The sequence below is a fragment of the Colletotrichum destructivum genome, chromosome 4 (genome assembly GCF_034447905.1).
Source record: "Colletotrichum destructivum chromosome 4, complete sequence".
NCBI classification, from domain to species: Eukaryota; Fungi; Ascomycota; class Sordariomycetes; order Glomerellales; family Glomerellaceae; genus Colletotrichum; species Colletotrichum destructivum.
In genome coordinates this window covers 114306-132321 of record NC_085899.1, presented here as the reverse complement: position 1 = coordinate 132321, position 18016 = coordinate 114306, and the positions used below count along the sequence as shown (strand labels likewise).

The 18016-nt window shown below is 51.0% G+C and overlaps 7 protein-coding genes across 7 annotated transcripts; 5 read left to right on the top strand and 2 right to left on the bottom strand.

The window, feature by feature from the left end:
* Positions 1–815: 815 nt before the first annotated feature.
* Positions 816–1392, top strand: CDEST_05956 (uncharacterized protein; the record flags this gene model as incomplete). Its single annotated transcript, XM_062922115.1, has 1 exon — positions 816–1392. Exon 1 carries the CDS (start codon positions 1024–1026, stop codon positions 1390–1392), a length of 369 nt encoding a protein of 122 aa, XP_062778166.1. The 5' UTR covers positions 816–1023.
* A 259-nt stretch (positions 1393–1651) lies between these two features.
* Positions 1652–4061, bottom strand: CDEST_05955 (Putative S-adenosyl-L-methionine-dependent methyltransferase superfamily). The gene is made up of 12 exons (XM_062922114.1): positions 3773–4061; positions 3635–3682; positions 3365–3455; positions 3289–3311; positions 3216–3234; positions 3030–3152; positions 2934–2956; positions 2848–2885; positions 2755–2779; positions 2582–2694; positions 2109–2528; positions 1652–2045 (listed from the first exon to the last, which is right to left on the bottom strand). Exons 1-12 carry the CDS (start codon positions 3941–3943, stop codon positions 2003–2005), a joined length of 1137 nt encoding a protein of 378 aa, XP_062778165.1. The 5' UTR covers positions 3944–4061; the 3' UTR covers positions 1652–2002.
* Positions 4062–5636: 1575 nt separating this feature from the next.
* CDEST_05954 (Putative cytochrome P450) lies at positions 5637–8057 on the top strand. The gene is made up of 3 exons (XM_062922113.1): positions 5637–6264; positions 6426–7600; positions 7683–8057. The coding sequence occupies exons 1-3, from the start codon at positions 6063–6065 to the stop codon at positions 7803–7805; spliced, it is 1500 nt and encodes a 499-aa protein (XP_062778164.1). The 5' UTR covers positions 5637–6062; the 3' UTR covers positions 7806–8057.
* A 306-nt stretch (positions 8058–8363) lies between these two features.
* CDEST_05953 (Putative HTH CenpB-type DNA-binding domain, Zinc finger C2H2-type) lies at positions 8364–10208 on the top strand (the record flags this gene model as incomplete). Its single annotated transcript, XM_062922112.1, has 1 exon — positions 8364–10208. One exon carries the CDS (start codon positions 8364–8366, stop codon positions 10206–10208), a length of 1845 nt encoding a protein of 614 aa, XP_062778163.1.
* A 37-nt stretch (positions 10209–10245) lies between these two features.
* CDEST_05952 (Putative amidase signature domain-containing protein) lies at positions 10246–12658 on the bottom strand. The gene is made up of 6 exons (XM_062922111.1): positions 11963–12658; positions 11788–11910; positions 11574–11726; positions 10627–11502; positions 10486–10573; positions 10246–10416 (listed from the first exon to the last, which is right to left on the bottom strand). Exons 1-6 carry the CDS (start codon positions 12269–12271, stop codon positions 10301–10303), a joined length of 1665 nt encoding a protein of 554 aa, XP_062778162.1. The 5' UTR covers positions 12272–12658; the 3' UTR covers positions 10246–10300.
* A 4-nt stretch (positions 12659–12662) lies between these two features.
* CDEST_05951 (uncharacterized protein) lies at positions 12663–13853 on the top strand. The gene is made up of 2 exons (XM_062922110.1): positions 12663–13174; positions 13252–13853. Exons 1-2 carry the CDS (start codon positions 12884–12886, stop codon positions 13555–13557), a joined length of 597 nt encoding a protein of 198 aa, XP_062778161.1. The 5' UTR covers positions 12663–12883; the 3' UTR covers positions 13558–13853.
* Positions 13854–15364: 1511 nt separating this feature from the next.
* Positions 15365–17521, top strand: CDEST_05950 (Putative zn(2)Cys(6) fungal-type DNA-binding domain-containing protein). The gene is made up of 3 exons (XM_062922109.1): positions 15365–15921; positions 15995–16308; positions 16437–17521. Exons 1-3 carry the CDS (start codon positions 15510–15512, stop codon positions 17265–17267), a joined length of 1557 nt encoding a protein of 518 aa, XP_062778160.1. The 5' UTR covers positions 15365–15509; the 3' UTR covers positions 17268–17521.
* Positions 17522–18016: the final 495 nt, after the last annotated feature.

Sequence of the window (18016 nt, the reverse complement as noted above, 5' to 3'; positions counted from 1 at the left end):
AACTGCTTGCAATAAAACGTGCCGATTTGGATATGTGCACTGCAGTCCCAAACCTAGGAAGTTTCGGCACTGTTGGAGACACAAGAATCTCGAACAATGATCCGGAATTCGGCACCATGGCTGCGAAGTTGTTGGCAGTTAATTGTGGGTAGGGCATTAATAAGTCCCCAAAGGTAATGGCTTAAAGGAGAAAGTCGATCACTTGAACACGGCAAGATGCCGCTGTTAGCATCTGTTTCGCCCTCTCCCCACTACTGTCTTTTGCTTGTTGAGTGACTTTTGCGTTGAGCTAGACACAGTCTTAGAAAGGCAACGCTAATCACAAAGCCACTTTATTCTGAGGCGAGCTCAATTGACGGCGAAGCGTATATTAGCCCTAAACTATTTCCTTTCCTCACTCAGAAACTCGGGCCTTTCGGGACAATCGCAAAGGCCTCGTATGCCTTCTTGAGTTGTCTCGTTCCCACCAGCTTGCGATTGTATCAAAGCTTGTCACTCTTCGCCTCAGGTCCCCTCCTCGTGCTTCATCTCATGTCATGCCGTCTGATGTATGCAGGGGAGCCCAGCGATCTACCGTGTCATGCCGATCCCATTGCCCAATCAGTTTGGCAAATCGCCATTTCTTACCTTGCGTCCCTCAATGTTCCAGGTTCAGCCTCAAACATGCCCGTCTGATCCTGCATTGACCGAAAATCCGAGATTTCTGTTTACCATTGTATGCCTCATAGCAGTCTGAGCCTGCTTGCTCGTGTATGGCGAGTACAAAAGGAAGGCCGAGTCGTCGTGGGCTTGGCATAGAGTTCGTCCCAAATCATACATACCAAAATCTTTCATTTCATCATTGACTTGAACTCAATTTTCTCCGAAGCTCTGTGAGCCTCATTCTTATATTTTTTTGTTGATAATACGTCTCAAACTGTCCGAGCTTTGTTCGTTCTCCGTTTACCCATACCGCACGGTTCTTTGCACTTCTCTATCCGGTTCCTCGAAAACTCCATTAGTCGTCGCTTTCCACATAGCAAGATGCAAACGAAAATCATTCTTTTCGCCGTACTTGGTGCCATGACCGCATCCGCTGCATCCATTAAGCGACAAAACAACGGCGCTGATTTTGGTACATGCACGCCGACCATGGACTTCCAACTGGGTCGTGCCGGGCGCAAGGCAGACCAGGGCACGTTTCTGCCCACCGACCCTGTCGTCGCCAAGGGTCAGCAGGATGCTCTAAACCCAAACATTATCACGAACCGAATTTGCGATCAACTTACCAATGTGTGTGGGGCCAATCAAGCTGCCAAAGATCTATGCCAGCAGGCCAAAGCACAGGTCTCGGCAGCAGGTGTCAAGGATGCATCGGCGGCGACGATGTTCAACGGCGCATTGGGGTTTTGATGAAGACGGCCAGCTTATTCATCCAGCTCCTCCAAAGCTCATATAACTTTGTACATCCACGTCTGAACGCATCTTGCAGGCCGAAGCGAAGTTGAAAGTAGTGTTGCTGCAATGCCTAGGGTAAACGGTATCAGTCAAGATTATCTGTTTGAAAGTGGAACGATGCTTGGAGCACAAAGCAGTAAATAGGTGGCTGAGGATCATGTCGAAGTTTAGGAGAGACAAAAACAGTGGCCCTACCAAAAGTAACGTCTAGCCCTTTGTGAAACTCTATGGAACAGTGAGAATAGTCGCCATAACTATAAAAGCGACCCCAAAGCAAGGCCAGAATCTGACCAATGCAGGTTGTATCTCTCCTCAACCACCACTTCCGGTTAAAATGATTCTCGTTCATCGATTATATCCAGATCGAATCATTCTACTAGTGTTGTGCTAGCACTGAGCAGCTGTGGACGAGATGGAATGAATCCTCTTGAGAAGAGAGCATGGGACCAAGATTTGTAACATATACGTCCAGCCAGTGTATATATATGCATGAAAATTACTAGGGAGTCCATCATCGTCAAAGTGACTCCTCCTTGTCTGCCTCAAGACTAATCTGGGTCTCTGACTACCCCCTCGGGGAGCCAGGTTTACGGCCGTGTACGATGAATCTGGCAACGTCAGTCGTTCAACGGCTCCAGGTTGTTCGTCAAGAAAATTAAAGGAAAACCTACATCGGCCAATACGCATGGACAGTGGGATCTCTCATGACCTTCCTTGCCTTACTGACCAAGACAATGACCTCCTCGTAGGTCCAGCCAAGCGCTCTCGTGAGGGGTGCAAGTGTCGCCGGTTCTAAAGCCTGGTCCATGTTCTCCAGACTCCACATTCCTAGCTCTTTATAGTGTTGATCTCGAGGCCAGCGGTTCGTTGGCCACTTGTAAATTGTCTCGACAACATCCACGAAGCCAGCGGTTTCCATGAGCTGCTTCCATTGCTGAGCAGCACTCACAGGACGGCCAAACTTCTCCATACCTTCCATGACAAGGAGGACCCATTTCCAAAGGTCCGAATCCACGGTGAGAGTGCCGTCGTCACAGCCAAGAGGAAGTGCCATGTCCTGTGCCTCAAAATAACCACCAGGCTCTAATGCGCTTCAAAGATCATTTAGTTCTCGACCAAATCGAGTGTTAACCACCTGACTTACTCGAATACCTTCTGCACGATACTCATGTTGTCAGAGAAGCTGCCTGTCATCATGCGGCAGAATATGAAATCAAAAGGCCTTGACCATGTCCAATCTTTTTCAAGGTCATCGAGCTTTCCGGACTCGCGTCAGTTTCCCAAGGCGTCCAGAAAAGTGGTGAAGACAGAGCATACCTCAAAAGAGCAGTTGGGAGGGACACTGTAGAGTAGTTCAGCACTGGTAACGATACGAACGAGCCCTTCACAGACGGGCTTGGAGCTACTTACAGGTCAGGTTGCACGGGACTGAGATCAACACCTATAACCTAGCCATAGCTTAGTCGACGATCCAAGGTTGGAACACAATTGCGTACCTCTGCTTCAGGATGGGCATCCGCTAATGTTTTACAAATCAGGTTAGACACATGCTGTAACATCAGATAGAAACAAAAAGAGGACAGCGAGCTTACCGTACTCTACAGACCAGATGCCTGTGCCGGTGCCGAGGTCCAAAACTCGGTTGGCACCCCTGTTCTTGGGACAGAGACAATGATTTCCCCCCAACGTCAATGTCATGACATAGTGTTGAAGGTCTTAGTAGCCAAGGTTAGAGAAATAAGACAATCAACCCTAACAGGGCCATGTTGAATGCTCACCCAGTCGATCGACCTCAGACTAGTTGAAATGTTATTAACTATGATGTAGGGCCGTATTTGAATGTTGCTTTACCTCGTCATTCGGCAAGAAATATTCTCCAAGGCAGTCAGCTCGGGAAAACGACGGATGAAGTTGATGATTCACCTACTTCCTGCACTCATGGCATGATATGTACGTCCGTTCTCATGTTGATACTGCCGAAGGCTAGATCGCAATGAGGTAAGAGAGTCCCGAGTAGGCTAGAGAGCAACTAGTCAGCTCCGTGAAGAAATGTCGATCAGAGGAGACGATGGAGCTTGAGATAGAAGTGTAAATAGCTGCTTGGGCACAAAGAAGAAGGTGAGAAGGGATGGGGATGATTCGGACACGGGGCTCCGGGCGTTTAATTTTAATGAGAATACAGGTAGAGAATACTTACAACATCTAGTGCAGAATCCACGTCGGATACATCGGCCGCGTCAACTTCCTAATTTGTTTGTTGTGTGAGTGTTGGTGTGAAGACATTCACCGTCAGGTACGAACATGAACACGAACGCTATTTAAATGACAAACTTACGATCTGCAACCCAGGCTCCAACTCAGATGTAAGCGTGGGTAAAGGTTCCACTGGCGGCAACGCATTCTCTTCCACTGAGGTCGGCGCCGGTGTAGACTCGGGCGAACCGCGGCGCTCGGCTGGTGCCGGCGAATGCTGCAGAGAGCCTGCCGGATGGAATGCCTCGGCCATGAGACAAACGACCCTTGGGTAAGGAAGGTCTCCTTGACGGCGCGGAAACCTAAAAAGGGGGCGACAGAAAGCGGGCAGAGTGTGAGGATCGAACGGACGAGCAAAGATTAAAGGCGAGTGAAACAGAGTCAGGGAGAGGAGGGCCAAGACCCCCGGACTGGACAGTCTCAGACGTCTTTAATACAAAGCAAACAGGCCTTAGGCAACCTACTGGTGTCAAGGTCTAATACATCCGGTCTGCAGCGTTGGATGTCTTCGCCGGTTCAAGGTACGTGCGGTTTAAGAGGGAACACGCTACTGCGGGGGGCTGGTACGATGTGTCCATAGGGTGGCAGACATGGCCATGCACGAAGCTCAGCAAGGCTCCGAATCACTGTTTGCCCCGACAGCTCGGCTATTAGCTGCATCGATGCGGAGGAAGTGCCAGAGCCGTCGAGGGAGTCGAGGCGGGGGCGATCGAGGAGGAAGAAAAAGCAATGGTCCGCCCACTGGTCTCCAAAGTCCGCAAAACTCAGGCGGAGTGCAAGTACAGGACTTTAACTGCACCAAAGGAGCTGGATGCAGTTGTGGTTGCATACAGTCCACACACAATGACTTTTCGTGCGGACGCCATTTGACGAATACGGACGTATGCTTGTGTCTTCGTGCGACAAGACGATGGCTCACAACCCTCTCTCAGGGAGCGCATTGGTACGAAAGAAGCCGCGTTATCCAAACGAAAAAAGAGAGAGAGAGAACCAAGACGAAACCAAAAAGAAAGAAACAAAAACCAGAAGCTCTGCTGCCTTGACCGACGACCGCACTCGGTTCGTCCTTCGCCGGATGGGATGTGCTTGCTAGGAGCGCCCGGCAGGGACTGCGAAGTACATAGAGGCTAGACTGGCCGAGGAATCACAGTGAGACACATGCGGCATAGCATCCCCGTCATCTTCTAGTGGGAGGGGACCAGAAGACAAAGATATTCATCGGAGGGGGGGGGAGGCGGATTCTCAACCTAGACACGGTTGCTTCAGGTTCGGTCAGCTCGATAATCTTGACCAATGAATTGATTCTGGGATAGATCCCACCTTCAATCCAGACGCGGCGAATGGCTTGTTGCTTCCATTAGCTATTCCTATCATGGATAGCTCATGCAGCTAAAAGCCCTTTCGCCGAGCAGGCCGATGAGCCACGCACGGTATGGTTCCCTTTGTACCCTTGGCTCCATCCGGTGGTCATGGCCGTTTGGTCGCATTCCCGGAAGTGAGGAAATGGGAAGACAGCAGGCAAACTCGAAGTTAGTGGTTTTGGAGGCAAAAAGAACGAGGAGACGCAAGCATCGGGCTTCAGTTGGGATGGCCCATGCAATAGCAAACTGCAGCAAGATGGCGTCTTGTCAAAACGCCGGGCGCAATGCGATCCTCATGTCATACTTTAGACAGGCAGTTGATTGAGCCAGCCTTCAAGACCATGTGTCAGGGTAATCTCAACATCATCATCCGCGACATCTGGGGGTTGGGTCAATGGGCAATAGGGAAGCACCTCCGAATGATAGGCAGATGGTACTTGCTGAAGGTGTCATATGATGGCGGGCCACGCCAGCTTGCTTTGGGAATGGTTTCCTTCCATGGTTCATCCATCAAACCCGACCATTACCTGATAAAGATTTAAGAATTGACCCGAGCCATTGGTTTTTCTCTTCACGTTCCTTTTTGCTATTTCGCCCGCACCCCCGTTTCTTACTTCATCTAAACGCGATTCGAATCGCCATTATCACGCATATTCCTCCCTGGAAATTCTAGAACCTCGTTGCAGAACTTTTCCCAAAAGGAGAAAACTCACGTTTTTGGAGCAGCAGAATCTCCCCGCCGCCCCTATTTCTCGGTTACCGATCCGACCCTTACGGATAACGAACCTCAAGCCGGCGACATCTGATGAAAACCACAGCCAGCAGCTTTTCACCCGACGTGTGTGTGTGCCCGCTACCCGGATCCCATCTCAGAACTACCATCGTACGACCCGCCTTGCGTCTGGCTTCCCGAGCCCCTGCCTGTCTCATTCCCGGACATCTCATTCAGCCAATCCTGTTCATCTATTGACTCCTGGATTGTTTCTAGCTGGGGAATGCTGCTCCTTAATCATGCTGTACTCTCCAACCACGGCAGTCTTGACCTGCTTTGTACTCTTGACCGCCTATCTGTTCGCATGCCGACTTCGTGATTATGCACGTCTTAGACACGTTCCTGGGCCCTATTGGGCTGCCTGGACCGATTTCTGGTTGATACGGAATCAATTGAGCGGCAGGCTCAATTTTACCCTGCAAGACCTCAATAAACAGCATGGTATATATTCCAAGTTATTGGTCCCCTACCCGCTGCATTTACGCATGCATACTACATATGCATGCCTCCACCTCCTCCATCTCTGCTGCCCCCCTCAGACCTTCGCAGTTCTCACTTACTTGCTTACATGCTGTGCATCAAGTGCTGATATTTTCTACCAGGGTCTGTCGTTCGGATCGCTCCCAATTGGGTCGTCTGCGGCGATGGCGCCGAGCTGCGCCGCATGTGGGCAGTTCGCTCGCCTTGGAAACGAGGACTTTGGTATCGCGGCTTACGAATCGACCCTTACCGAGACAGTACCATCTCTACGATAAACGACAAGACTCACGAGGCCCTCAGGTCCAAACTGGCGGCTGGCTATTCGGGAAAGGACGTGGACGGCGTACACGAGCTCATCAATGAGCAGGTTGCTGGACTCGTCAACTTGCTGGAAACCAAGTACCTTTCTACCGACACCACCTTCAAGACAGTCGATCTGGCGCGAAAGGTCCAGTTTTTTACCCTCGATGTCATTTCCTCCTTGGCGTTCGGAAACAAGCTTGGCTACTTGGACTCTGACAATGACACGTTCCGCTACATCGAGACCACGGAGAGGACCGTCCCGGCCATGTTGGCGGCGGCACTGATGCCCTCGCTCATCGAGATCATACAGTCACCGAGGCTAAAATGGCTCATGCCGGACACCAAAAACATGACAGGCATTGGCCATGTCATGAAGATGGCCCGCGACGTTGTGCAGGAACGCTACGGCGATAAACCCGTCGTCAAGCGTGACATGCTGGGGTCTTTTATCGCTCATGGGTTGTCGAAGGAGGACGCTGAAGGCGAGACTCTGGTTCAAATCATTGCAGGATCCGATACTTCTGCAACAGCAATCCGTTCTACAATGCTGTTCTTGATCACCAACCCACACGTTTATGCTCGTCTGCAGGCCGAAATAGACAACGCCATCAAATTAGGTCGGATATCCTCACCGATTACCGACGAGGAGGCTAGGAAGTTCGATTACCTCCAGGCCGTTATCAGAGAGGGTCTGCGACTATGGCCGCCCGCGACCGGGTTGCTGCCCAAGGTCTCGGAGCAAGACGAGGTTGTCTGCGGAGTACATATACCGGCAGGTACTAATGTCGCCTGGGCGCCGTGGACTGTCATGCGAAGCAAAGAGACCTTTGGTGAAGATGCCGACTTGTTCCGCCCAGAACGTTGGCTTGGGATTTCCGAAGAGAGGTACAGGGCGATGGACCAGCAAGTCATGATGGACTTTGCTTCCGGCAGCCGATGGGAGTGTCTCGGCAAGAACATCGCCATGATCGAGCTAAACAAAGTTTATGTTGAGGTAAGTGTTACTAAACCGTAACGGGATCGTGGTATTATCTCAACCTGAGAAATACAAGCAAAAGCTTACATTGGCTGTCTAGCTGCTGAGAAGATTCGATATTACGTTGCTGGACCCCACGAATCCTTGGAAGTCCTTCAACGCCGCTTTCTTCATCCAGAGTGACTTGCATGTCAAAGTAACGCGGCGATTCTCTACATCTTGATGCTGACTTGAAGACCCCCGCCGATGAACTTGGACAAAGCCAGCCAACCGTGTGGGCTCCTTGTTTGGTCGAAAATCGTTGTTTCTAGATTTCACATGTATTATCAACCCGCGGAAAAGTGGATGGGCCGTCAAGTTACTTAGTTTACTGTATGTTCAGATCCCAAATTCTCGGGTTCAGGAGAGCCTATGATTTTGCACTTGCCTCTTCAGATAGCCAACACCTTGGCGACTATGAAGAGCGAGACTACCAAGATGCAATCACTGCCATGAGCTTGCCACCATCAGTCCGTAAACCTCGTTTAGGATCGTCGACATTCAATTGAAAACGCAGTTGTTGAGCGTTTGAGACTGGATATCAAGCTCGGATCACTGCGTCGACTCAACCCTCTCATATCATTGTCACGTGCCTTTGAAATACCCTTTCACGCCCTAGGGCGTAATTTCTGTCGATTCATGCTGACCAATTGCCAGGCACCCAAAACACCTACCTCCGGCATAGCCTGGAAGCTGTCGAGAAGCATGAACTAAATATCTCTTCTTGTACCCGAGGAGCGCCATGATGCCAAACCTGCAAAGCTCGTCGGCGAAAGACGCTGCCAGCGAGCCACTCGCACCAACTGCCGAAAACGCCATTAGCAATGACGACGCTGTACTGGGGCAGTCAGAGACTCCATTTCCTAGGGACAATGAACTCAACGGCCAATGCAGTTTTGACTGTTCAGGACTAGACGCTTTTATGGACTTTGCGCCTGACCAAGCTGAGCCGGACAGTCTGTCAGGGTCGGCAGCTCACAGTATGTGGTTGGAAATGATTTCCGATTCCAGCATCATCAACCCCTGTCCTCCGACCGGAACCTCCGGTCAAGCCTGGCCTCCAATCTCGACAACAACAGCCCCGTTGTTACGCGACACAAACGAATCCTGGCTTATTGCCGGAACTCACAACTCTGAAGACCATGTGTCGAGCGATTTTCAATGGGCCTTGCCGTGGTTGACGGGACGTCCGACGGATCTCACTGATCAACATGGCCCCGATATCCGGCGTACCCTCCCCAGGCGGCGTAGTCGGTATCGAAATATGCAATCCAATCGTCAAACTGTACCAATACCCATGTCAGCTTCCTCGCCGACGGAAGGACTAGATCCGATGCAGCGATGGAGGCAATCACCCCCTCAAGATGAGCCGGCCTCCCTTGCGGCCATTCGAGACGCCCTCACAGAAACGCGCCACCGTACTGAAGGCCATGGGAATGCTGTTTCGCCGACGTATGCCCACACCAATTCCGGGACAAGCCTGGAAAGCGGTGGAAGCAGCTCGTCTGTGCCGTCGGCAGGCTCTGCCTGGTCTGCGACATCGGGAGCATCGCGGGGTCGGTACAGCTCTCTCGATCGCGGCCGTCGAGGACGGATTGCAAAGAAACGCCCAAACGCCAGTCAAAAAGATGCGAAGGATCCGCGGCCATTCAAGTGCACGTTTTGCTGCGACAGCTTCAAGACCAAGTACGACTGGGCCCGCCACGAGAAGTCGAGACACCTCAACCTAGAGTCATGGATCTGTGCTCCGCGTGGTGGTTCCATCCTGTCGACGGTCACAGGGCAGTTCCACTGCGTCTACTGCAATGCCATGGATCCCTCGAAAGAGCACCTTGACAGTCACAACCACAGCGCATGCCATGATCGACCGATAAGAGCCCGCTCGTTTGGACGCAAAGATCACCTGGTTCAGCACCTAAAAGTAATGCACAAGCTGAGCGAGATGCCTCAATTCGAAGATTGGAAAGCGGAGACCATGGACATTTCTTCGCGATGTGGCTTTTGCGATCGCGTGCTCTTGACATGGAGCGAGCGAACCGGCCATCTAGCGAATCACTTCCGCAAAGGAATGGCTATGAAGGATTGGAAAGGAGAACACGGTTTCAGCCCATCCGTTGCACAGCATGTTGCGCATGCACTACCTCCATACCTAATTGCGTCTGAATCACTCAGCGTCGAGCCTTTTTCCGCGACAAGCCAAACCTCGAAAGACCATTTCAACCAGATCTCGTCGCGGAGTCGAGGAGCATGGAAGGGCAAGGCCGAGGCGACCAAGGATGGCGATGGACAAGATGCGGCTGCGTTGCAGTCAGAAGCCATTCTCAGTTCCAGGGCAGCAACTTCCAAGGCTTTCACCGAGATCCTTGAGCAGCATCTCAAACATTTCGTCCGAGAGCATCTGTCTCATGGACTTGATCCAAGTGATGAGATGTTAAGACAAGAATCAAGGCGAGTTATATACGACTGCGATGACGAATGGAACCAAACCGTTGCGGACAATTCCGAATGGCTTGCAAGATTCCGGCGGCAACATGGATTTGTCCCCGTGGGAAACGATGGAAGAGATAACGCTGGTAAGGATGCGTAGTGGGGGCTGGTGAAACGGATTTGAGCTATCTCTATTTTAATATCAACACCAGCGATACCTCATAATCGATTTGGTCATAAATCGGCACCGTTCTATTGTCTGATGTCCCTGTCGATTATTCTCATTGCTTGTAAACACTCCTCGTCCCGGAATCGAGGAGCTACTACTTGGATTGCACACGGAGCTTCATCGCTCGCCTCGGGGTCATCTGCATTCAGTATCAATACCAAGATGGGGATGGGGGAGATAGAGTCAATCAGGACAACGTGCTACTCACAGTCTGCATCAAACGGGGTGATTGCTTTTTGATAATGAGAGTCTTTGTCCTTCGAAGCAACGCCATAAGGTATAATTCCAGCCGGATACTGTAAGTGATGAGTGAGTGTATCACAGCATGAGACCTATGGCATTTGCTTACTTCTAGCACGTTCCACATCAGGGTGTAGACGGGAGCACCGTAGCTGTCGTGGGGTACGGCGGTGCTGATGGCCCCAGGACCGACGACCACATCCAGATTATTGTCACGCCACGTCTTTCGCCAGCTGTCGGCGTACCCAGCACGAAGACGGAGGAACTCACTCAGCTGGTGCGCGGTGTCCAGCTCTGGGGAGATAGGGGGCTTGTCATCATTGAATGGATGGACGTTTCTCTTGACTGAAGGCACGAGTGGTTCGCCAATTGTGTTCGCCAGGGCATCCAGACCAGAGGAAGTCATTCCAAAGTAAGAGAAGCCTAATCCGCCTCCCACACTAGCACTTCGAGAAGGGTCTGATGGCAGATGGACCACGTTGTGCCCGGCAGCCTCGAGCGCTAACACAGCATCGTTCAGGGCGCGCCGAACGGGGGGGTGCAGTGGGTAGTTCGGATCTTCAGGAAGAAGGCCAATCGTCAAAGTCTTGACGCGGTCGTCCAGATTTCTCCATGGTGTGTCGACTGAGGATGTGTCGTAATCCCATGGGCGCCGGGCGAGAGTCGTTTCCATGAGCAAAGTGAGGTCGTCAACCGAATTTGCCATGGGCCCCGCGACTGGTGTCACCCCAGGGAGACGGATGACAGGGAAGGGAAAGTTTGATTGACCGCCAAACGGTATTCGGTCTGCGGTCGGCTTGAAGCCATAGATTCCGCAACAAAGAGATGGTATTCTGATGGAGCCTGCAATATCAGTGCCGATACCCAACACCGAGCCCCGAAATGAAATGAGGGCTCCCTCGCCCCCTGTCGAACCACCGGCAGTCAAAGACGTCTTGTGCGGGTTGAGTGTCCTCCCAAAGATGTTGTTCTCTGAATCAGCCGTCTAAAGTAAATTTCGTGGTCAGAATGTCCACTGAACATATGAACCCAAGCTCCAAACCAACGTGTACATACCATCAATGTTTGAGGGATGTTGGTCTTGCAAAAGAAGACAGCCCCAGCATCTAGCAAGAGGTCCACCATGGCCGAGTTGGCCGTTGGCGGCGGTCGTTTGAGAAACTCAACATACCCGACCGTGGCATGGTGACCTTCGATTACAAACGAGTCCTAGTATGTGTTAGTAGACTGCAAACCAAACTTTTAGCGAGACCTCGAGAGAGATCTTCACCTTGAGGCTAATGGGCAGCCCGTGGAGAGGTCCGACTGGCTTGCCAGTTGCTATCATATGCTGGTCGAGTTGCCGAGCCCTCGCAATGCCTTGATCGAAAAATATCTCGGTAAGACAGGAGGTCTACCGCTTGGGTTAGGTTGCCGCTGAATGTGAGTCAAGGGTAGCTTCCTACAAGTTGTTGGGCGACAGCGGCACGTTTGCAAAACGCCAAAGTCACTTCTTCGGACGATAACTCTCCCCCGTGGATTTTGTCAAGTAACTCTCTCGCAGTGTAGTTCCCTGATATGTCGAGCTCCTTTTCCGTTAGCAGGGCGGATTTTCCGAGTGCGTTCAGTGCAATCAATCGACCTTCATGGCCTGTTCCAGTGCCGTTCAATTCCTGTAGTTTCGAATCAGGAATGACCCAATCTTGCGGAATGGCTTGCTGCTGTTTAGCTCGATGACGAGAGGCGATAACCTCCCATTCAGTGGTAGCAGGCATCGTAAAACGGTGAAGTAAGTGGGAAGGCGAAAATAACACAGAGGAGACCCAGTTGTGTGTCGACTGGTGTTTCTCCAAATAACCTAGCTATAGAAACGCGCCGAGAGTGATCTCATAATTGGAAAGGGGGTGATAGAACCGCAAGAAGAGACAGCCGTTTATCACGCCCGATCCATTTCAAAATGTTGGAACAGCAGACTGTAAAGCTTAGCGAGCGGCAAAGTGGCGGCGGGTTGAACCTCCTTTTTCGGGAAGCCGAAGGGGAATACGCCGGCTGCTTTAGGTGCCGAGTAAAACATGTGGACTGGTTGGGGTTGATAAGTTTTAATAGCCAGTCACCCGGCAGATGGCCTCGGGGACGGACACTGGCGTCAGGACTTAGAGGGGTAATGTCTAGCCGTTTCTGGGTCTCGTAGCCCACGGTGTTCATCCCCTCCCTTCTCCCTTTCCCCATGGTGCGCGATTCACAACCAAGTATTTTTTTAACACAGGACATGGTGTTCTGGAGATCGTCGTTCGTTCGACTTCGAGACACCCATCATCTGTAAGCATCAGCAGCTTCACAGGACCAGGATTCATTAGGAAGGTCGACCCGCGTGTTGCACCCCGAGAATGACGCCAACACCGCCCCGCAGCGACTCGGTCCATGTCCCCTCCCCCGGGAACGCTTTCTCCCCTTGTGGGGTCGACGTTCCACCCATGCGCAGGCCGCATCTCGATTTCATCTATCGGATTGTGTGCGATATGGACACTGGGATTTCCGAGATTCCGAATGTTGATAATACCAGTGTCACGCGGGTTGTCCTCCCCATCTGTGGAGGATCTGTAAGAGGCCCGAGGATTGAGGGCAAGATTGTGGAGAGGAGTGGCGCCGACTGGCTAGAGCGCATTCATCCGGACAAGGTTTGTGCACCTGCTGGTGAACCGCCGATCCTAACAGTTTTTGGAGTGTTTTGATGATTAACTGATGCTGTGCACAGGTGTTTGCGAGATTGAATGCAAGATACACTCTTCAAACAGATGATGGAGTCTTCATTCTGGTCAGCGCACATGGTATCTACAACATCGGTCCCGGCCAGCCCCAAACACGATCTCCAGCTCGAACAGTGTCTCAGAACGAGGTAGAGTATTTTACCCACATCAGATTCGAAGCTCCTGGTGGCAGCCCCTACGGTTGGATGAATACCATTGTGGCAGTAGGGGCTATGACCATGTTCGAGGGAAAGCCTGTGATTGATTGCTACCGACTTACCAACTTCCCTAACAAACCGGCGGAAAGGCTCTGAGAAGGCAAAGGCAAGAGAAGGCAGGGAAAAGAAACATGATCTATTTTTCAAGTCGTGCTTCAAATTATTGTCAAAGCGGGATGAACTTGGCTGTATAACATGATGTGCAGGTTCACTTAGGAGTCGAGATTCAAGAGTCTGTCTTCGCACTTTGGATAGGAAAGGAGTCAGTGTACATTGTCACTGATGGTATATCACATTGCTGTGACAAATTATTCAAGCTAATACGTTCTTGTTTACTATCCTACCCTCTGCGTTAGGTTCAGAGACAACCTGGCAAACGATCCAAGACCAAAGCGCAATCTTCAAGTAAGATCTTTCTATGTGATTGGAGGGGCTTCATTAACTAGACTCAATGTCAACTATTAAGGGTCATTTACCCGGTTCAAGGACGATGATGCCGCCTGCCATTGAGACAACGGATAGGGAAAGGGGCGGGAGGGTGACGACATGCAGCGGCAAGATCAAATCTTGTGACAAAGATCCTGATGTTGCAGTCAGAAGACGCATTCTTTCGCGATACATATTCATCCTTGTCGTGTTTGCGACGTTGGAACGGATGTGGTTCAGCTTAGAACCGTGTTTGCCACACTCTTTTCCTTGGGTATGTCGTACTCGCCATTTGGTGAGCTGGGACTGATTGCTTCTCGTTCACCGACAGTGATTGGGACGTGTTTTGTCTCTTCATAGGGAGGATGAAAACGAGGAAGAGAATCGGCAATGCAGTCGAATTATAGTAGTACGAAAATCGTTACCTTTGAGCAGCGGCTTGTGTGCCGGCGGCCAAGGGGACAAGAAAGCTGTCCACCATGCTGCAGCTGCCAGCGTAACAGCAGATAATAGATAGGTGGACCTTCGGGTAACACCCATGACCACCCCTGAGTTCGGAAAATTTTCTGCTTGCTCAGTTCTGTGATTCAATTTATCAGTATATCCAACCTTCTCCATGGAGGGTATTTGGTACATGTTGGACCGGCCCACCAGTGGATCATCTGGTTCGGAGGATGGAGTTGGCGAGAGAACAAAAATAGCGGATTCAGTAGCTGTCTTGACTACATTCCCAAGTCCTTGTCAGTGACGCATCTAGGAATGACGAAGGTGTCCAGTACTCTCCTAGCGTACCAGGTGGACCGACTTGGCGACATGGACACATTGGCGTTGGGCGCTGTCGTTGAGCTGGCCATGAAAGATGTCGGTGGCTTAAAAGAGCTAGCTGTTATGAATGGGACCCCTATGATTGGGCAAGGTCAACAGTTGTTTTTCGAATCAAAATTCCAGTTTAGAAAGTGCTAAAGGACGAGATGAGATATAAATGCTTTGTGGCGCTAAGGGCGACACAACCATCTAGATGATTGATCATAAGATTCAGCTGCGTCTCTCTTGAGAGTTCTGTGCTAACTGTACCATTCGTTCCATCGTAGCTTGCCTGCTGCATGGGGTGCTCATGAACCACACGCCTATGTCCACTCATGTTAGATTACTCTGGGATAACGCTGGCATACGTGCTACCAAAGTTCACTTGAACCAACGCGAAGCTTTTTGGAGGAATTCTCACTACTTCACGTGCGCAAAAGTGCACAAACCGATCTCTGGAACAGAGCAATCACAGAGTCGTCCTTCGTTCGGACGCTCCAATACTCATTCCGAGTAGGTTCCGTGCTTTGACATTGAAACTTTCATCGTCTTGGCGCGTCGACACCCCCGCGTTTCCACCCCCAGGCGAGGCGTCCGAGCCATGCCCTATGCGGCATATATATGCGATGGCGCCTTGTTCTGCCTGTTGGGACATTGTTTTCTTGCCATTGCAGAACATTTCTTTATTTCCCCGCTTGACGGCTACCTCGGACTTCTCTCGTAATCCCTCCTGACGGCAAACTCCGTGCAGAGACAGATCAACGCGCCCCAAGTTAAGAATACTGACGCGCATCCTTCAACTGAGTCGTTTTCAATCCATGGGTCGTTCCCGGGGCGGATGTTCCAACTGCAAGCGACGGAAACGCAAATGTGACGAAACGCGTCCAGACTGCTGGGCTTGCCAGAGAAGAGGCATTCAGTGCGAAGGCTACAGCACCGCACTCAAATGGACCAACGGAATAGCCTCGAGGGGCAGGTTCGCCGGAGCAGCAACCCCTGCTGCCGGGAGTTCAGGCGCAGACCCGCCAAAATCCTCTGCCGATCTGTCGATCGTCGAACACTCACAACCCTGCAACAGCTCGTCCTCCACGTCTTCTAGTAACAAAAGTGTTATGCTATACGGCTTCGTCTCAAACCCCGACAGGCCGAGATCACAACCAGATGCATCTTCCTTAGCAACCTCACCTGCTGGTGGCACCAGTGATCCGAGCAAGCAGCTATTCCAAAGGTGTAAGTCCTACGAAGGCAACTCATTTCGGCCTTTTCCCTAGCTTGTGGCTTTTTGAGTCTCAATCAGAGGCAGCGTCAGGGTTATTGTCGAACGTGTCATTCACTAATCTATCCATGGCAAAAGTTCTCTCCACTGGAATCCATCGCTTGTATACCACCGAGAGCCAAAATTGGGTGAGAGCCCATTTTGTGGCCATGGCGCAGAAGAGCCAAGCCTTCACTACCGTCTGCGAAGCTCTCCAAGCATATTTAGAGGACGGGTTCTCAGTACCATCGATGGAGCGCGTCGACCACGCACTCCAGACATTCCGATCAGAGTTAGAAACCCGACAAAATTCTTTCGATGCATCTACCGTATCGGCTGGTCTACTTCTGTGTAGCCTTTGTGTAAGTTCTCGTTCAAACCCCCAACGCCGTCGTTATCATCTCTTCAACCAAGTCTTGCAATCCGCGCGCTGGAGGGTGAGGGAAGTGACTTGTTTCCCAAGACCTACACACTGAACCTGTCAATATAGCTACTCCAAGCCCGACCTTGGACAAGGTATCTTCAGCTCATGGCTGGTCTTTACCATTTAGAGACGGGAATCGAAAGTCTATTGCCTGCAGCCGACCATGACTTCACCATCCGGCATTCCATCGAGGTTCTCTCCATTATGGACATGAAGCCCATGGTTCTGGGACGAATGACTAAGAGCATGGGCGTTTGGCGTTGCCTTCGCAATGTGCAAGATGGATGGAAGGGGGGACGAGTTGGCGGCGTCGAGGTCGTATCGGGGTTGCCAAGGAGTCTCCTCGACATTCTTGCTGACATTGGGGATGATGACGCAAGTGACGTCGAGGCTCGGCTATGGGCCTGGCCCGGAGAAGTTGGTGTGCATGCACAATGCATTCTTTGGGATTGTTGGAGGTACACAGCAGTCTTGGATGTGAGAAGACTTGAGAGAAACAAACGAAAGACGAACACAGCCATGGACACAGTTCAACGGGAGGTTGATCTTGCCGTTGCAGCACCGTTCCCTTCAAGAGATGTCGTTCTATGCCGCCTAGCGGCATCAGTATACGCGTTAAATCGGGCACTCAAATTGCCCGAAAACGACAAACTTCTGGTTCTGAACGGGCTCATGTACCCGTTGGTGATTGGCAGCCTAGAGGTTCCTCTCCTGGCTACACACTCAGACTGGAAGAAGATCTTTGCCGACGTTCGGGAATCGTTCTTGAACAAGGACTCTTTTCACCTCATGAAGGTGGTTGACGAGGTTTTGAATGAGGCATGGAGGGAGGGGACTGACACTTTTGATATAGAAGCAGCAGCTCGAATGCGAGGTGTTGAGATTGCTGTCTTCTGAGTGGTTTAAGACATGGACGATAGCGAATTGAACAATGTCTAGCAGGTCACCGGTCGCTAAGGGCGAGGATTAGTGCGGGCAAACACTCTGTCACGCATAGACCAGGCCTATCTCTAAGCCTTTATTCGTATGACGGGTCGAGATACAGAGCACAACTCTTAAAGAGCGATATGAATCTGATGACACGACGAACGCTGATGGTGAGGACAGGCATAGCGTCAGTATGTAATGCATTCTTTTCCAGCTTCTTACACTTGAGACTCTACAACTGCTAGTCTTCTAGAATCTTAGGATTTCAGTGTTAGCGGATCTGACGTCCAGTGTCCCAGCATCAAGGACCTTCATTTTGATTATTGATTACAACGCCTAGTGAGAATCGGCTGGTTTTTATCCTCTCTAACGATTTACAAGTGACGGTGACGACCTAGGTTTAGATGATAGTAACAAGGCAGCTCCTGGACTGGAAGACTCCGAACGCTTGATTTCCACCTTCAAGTTTAGACCTGTTCCACATTCAACATAAAGACTTGAGTGTTCTGTGCTCCATCCTTTTTATTGCGGAGAGATACCTTCTTAACGATTTTGATTGGTTCTCGTAGATCCACACAGCCTCAGGCGCTCAGGTGGCTCGGCGCCCAGATTACTCACTCACCGGTGTTGCCGAAGGCAGACTTCTAAACAAAATGAGTTAGTAATAAAGAATCGGCAAACCTGATTCAGGCTTCAAGATTCAAGAAAGTATCTAACGC